The sequence below is a fragment of the Contarinia nasturtii genome, unplaced genomic scaffold (assembly GCF_009176525.2).
Source record: "Contarinia nasturtii isolate CC-2019 unplaced genomic scaffold, AAFC_CNas_1.1 Cnas_scaffold_4050, whole genome shotgun sequence".
Classification (NCBI taxonomy): Eukaryota; Metazoa; Arthropoda; class Insecta; order Diptera; family Cecidomyiidae; genus Contarinia; species Contarinia nasturtii.
Window position 1 is genome coordinate 1 of NW_022201346.1, and position 2,477 is coordinate 2,477.

At 32.7% G+C, this 2,477-nt stretch overlaps 1 protein-coding gene across 1 annotated transcript; it reads right to left on the reverse strand.

Moving 5' to 3' along the window:
• Positions 1-586: 586 nt before the first annotated feature.
• Positions 587-1,384, reverse strand: LOC116350275 (lysosomal alpha-mannosidase-like). Its single transcript, XM_031782025.1, has 2 exons — positions 1,139-1,384; positions 587-1,048 (listed from the first exon to the last, which is right to left on the reverse strand). The coding sequence occupies exons 1-2, from the start codon at positions 1,313-1,315 to the stop codon at positions 638-640; spliced, it is 588 nt and encodes a 195-aa protein (XP_031637885.1). The 5' UTR covers positions 1,316-1,384; the 3' UTR covers positions 587-637.
• Positions 1,385-2,477: the final 1,093 nt, after the last annotated feature.

Sequence of the window (2,477 nt, forward strand, 5' to 3'; positions counted from 1 at the left end):
GATGAAATGCAAAATCAATTCGCAAACATTCACACAGCACTCAGTTCAACGCAACACATCCAAAACAGTCATTCGATTTCAATGCCACCACAACGACGGAATTTCCCATCGGAAGATACTGAAACGGATTTCACAAATGAATTAACTACCGATCCAGAATCAACCGTTGAAGATACGGATGATAGTTGCACACGTAAATCAAAACGTTGCCGCAAAATACCGAAAATATTGGATTTGTAAGAAGACATTTGATGCGAAACATTTATAAGTTATATAGTTTTTAACAATTTAAAATAAGAAAGAAAATCAATCTTATCTCATAAATGAGAGGCTGAGAGTAGGAACGCAATAATGCTACGCAAATTTGGACCTTAGTGTGTCTAAGAATCTAATTTGTCTAGCATTGCATTTTTACACTGAGCCTTTTAAATGTCATGCCAAATATTTGGCATTTTCAAATAAAATAAAACAAAATTTAAAAAAAACACACACATCAATTCGCATTCGAATTGCTTTTTTATTAAATAAAATATAGTTAAGAAATCAACTTGTTAAGTGGAAAAAAAAAACATTTTTTTTGCCTTGTAAATAGAATTTTAAGTTGAAAAATAAACCAAAACAAAACAATTATATCGTTTCATGTCTTATCATGTGATCTCCACTTTATTTGTACTACGAACGTTCGAATTTGCATAGGCTTTAGTGTAATTCGGAATGAATGACTTCTTATTGGATCGGCTCTTAAATTCTCATCTTGATAGCTATTAAAGTCAGATGTTTCAATTGTGTCATCTGTTTTAGCCGTGAAATTGAAACGTTTAGAATGACTCAGCCATTGGTTTGCAGCCAATGTTGTTTCACGATACGAAATAATGTGAAATGAGTTAAATACATCATATAAATTGAAGGAGACATCTTTTGAATAGTTTTGAATATCTTCATTCTTCTCAAAAATATGCTCGAAACGAAGCAAAATCGAATCAGCTTTCCATGGTTCAAATGTCAGCAGGTGAATGTTTTTGGGCAATGAAAGTGACAATCCGGAGTACTGAAATAGAAATGAGTTGATCAATAAATTGAAATAAATGAGATCATCAATATTAGTAATTTGGATAAATGGTTTTTCAAATGAACTTACAATATTTTTATATGAATCCTTCCATACATTGTAGCCTAATTGACTCACATTACTGACGAGCAACAAATTCGGTAACAGCGTTTTCAATTGAATGAAACGTTCATTTGGATCACTCGATGTTTTCTCCGTGTATTTCTTTGAACTCAATACAAAGTAGTTTGAACCTCGTACAATCATTTCGTCTTCATTTGATGAATCACCGCTTTTGAAATCATTTTGCCGTATTCGACGGTTAATCTAAATTTATTTAATACAAAAACAACACCAAAAGCAATTAATTCCAACGCTAACAAAAAAAAAATAAAGAGTCTTACGGGAGTAAGACAAACTTTTCCGCACGGTTGCGTATTTTATTAAAAAAGTTCAAAATAATATTTGTTCGATTTTTCAAGCCTTTCAAGCGTCGTAAGGTTCGAAACCAAATAATATGTCTCAACTTTGGCAACAAAATATTCTTTAATTTAATAGCAGAAGTACCCGAGAAAAGATTTTTCACACTTTCATGATGAACCCATTTGTACGACATTTGAAAGTATTCTATTATTTTCTAACAAAACACTATAAAAAATATGTCTGACGCTAATTTTGCCATAGAAATTATTTTTGAAACACTTTTCATCGATGGGAACTAGTATCGTATATTCCCCATACAAATTAATTTTATCGATTCTACGAATACGACATCTGTTAAAAAAGATACCGATTTTTGTTACTACTGTTCTTTGACACAGCTCGAGCGAACTATACGGCTATGGCTGTATTACAGACGAACTAATACAAAAGAACACACAGACTCCGATCCTGTGTATGCGTATGTATTGTAAATTTTGCACAAGCAGCTACGATTGACGACTGAGTGCAGAATTTGTAATACATACGCAAACACAGAATCGGAGTCAGTGTGTTCCTTTGTACGTTTACACGAGCTGTATTAAAACACCACTAGTAACAGAAATCGGCGAGTTTTTTTAGTAGATGTCGTATTGGTGGAATCGATAAAGAAAAATCTACGATATTAGCGCTCATTGCTTTTCATAACTAAAGTCACAAAAAATTTGGATTTTTGTATGGGAGCCATGTCTGTATGCTACCTTAATGGTGTGAAACTTTGCACAGGTTTTTTTTCACAAAAAATAACATTCGGAGGGTTTGGAGAAATTTCAACCAAAATTAAGAGTACCTCCCATACAAAATATTCGTTTTGTATGAGAGGTACCCCTAATTTTGATTGAAATCTCTTCAAACTGTGCAAAGTTTCACACCATTAAGGTAGCATACAGGCATTGCTCCCATACAAAAATTCATTTTTTTTGTGATTTTTCCAAGGAAAGTGTATCAA

Coding starts and splice junctions, on each gene's coding strand:
- LOC116350275 (XM_031782025.1), bottom strand. CDS start 1,315: ATGATTGTACGAGGTTCAAACTACTTTGTATTGAGTTCAAAGAAATAC. Junction 1,049..1,138: donor AGGATTCATATAAAAATATT/GTAAGTTCATTT, acceptor TTTCTATTTCAG/TACTCCGGATTGTCACTTTC.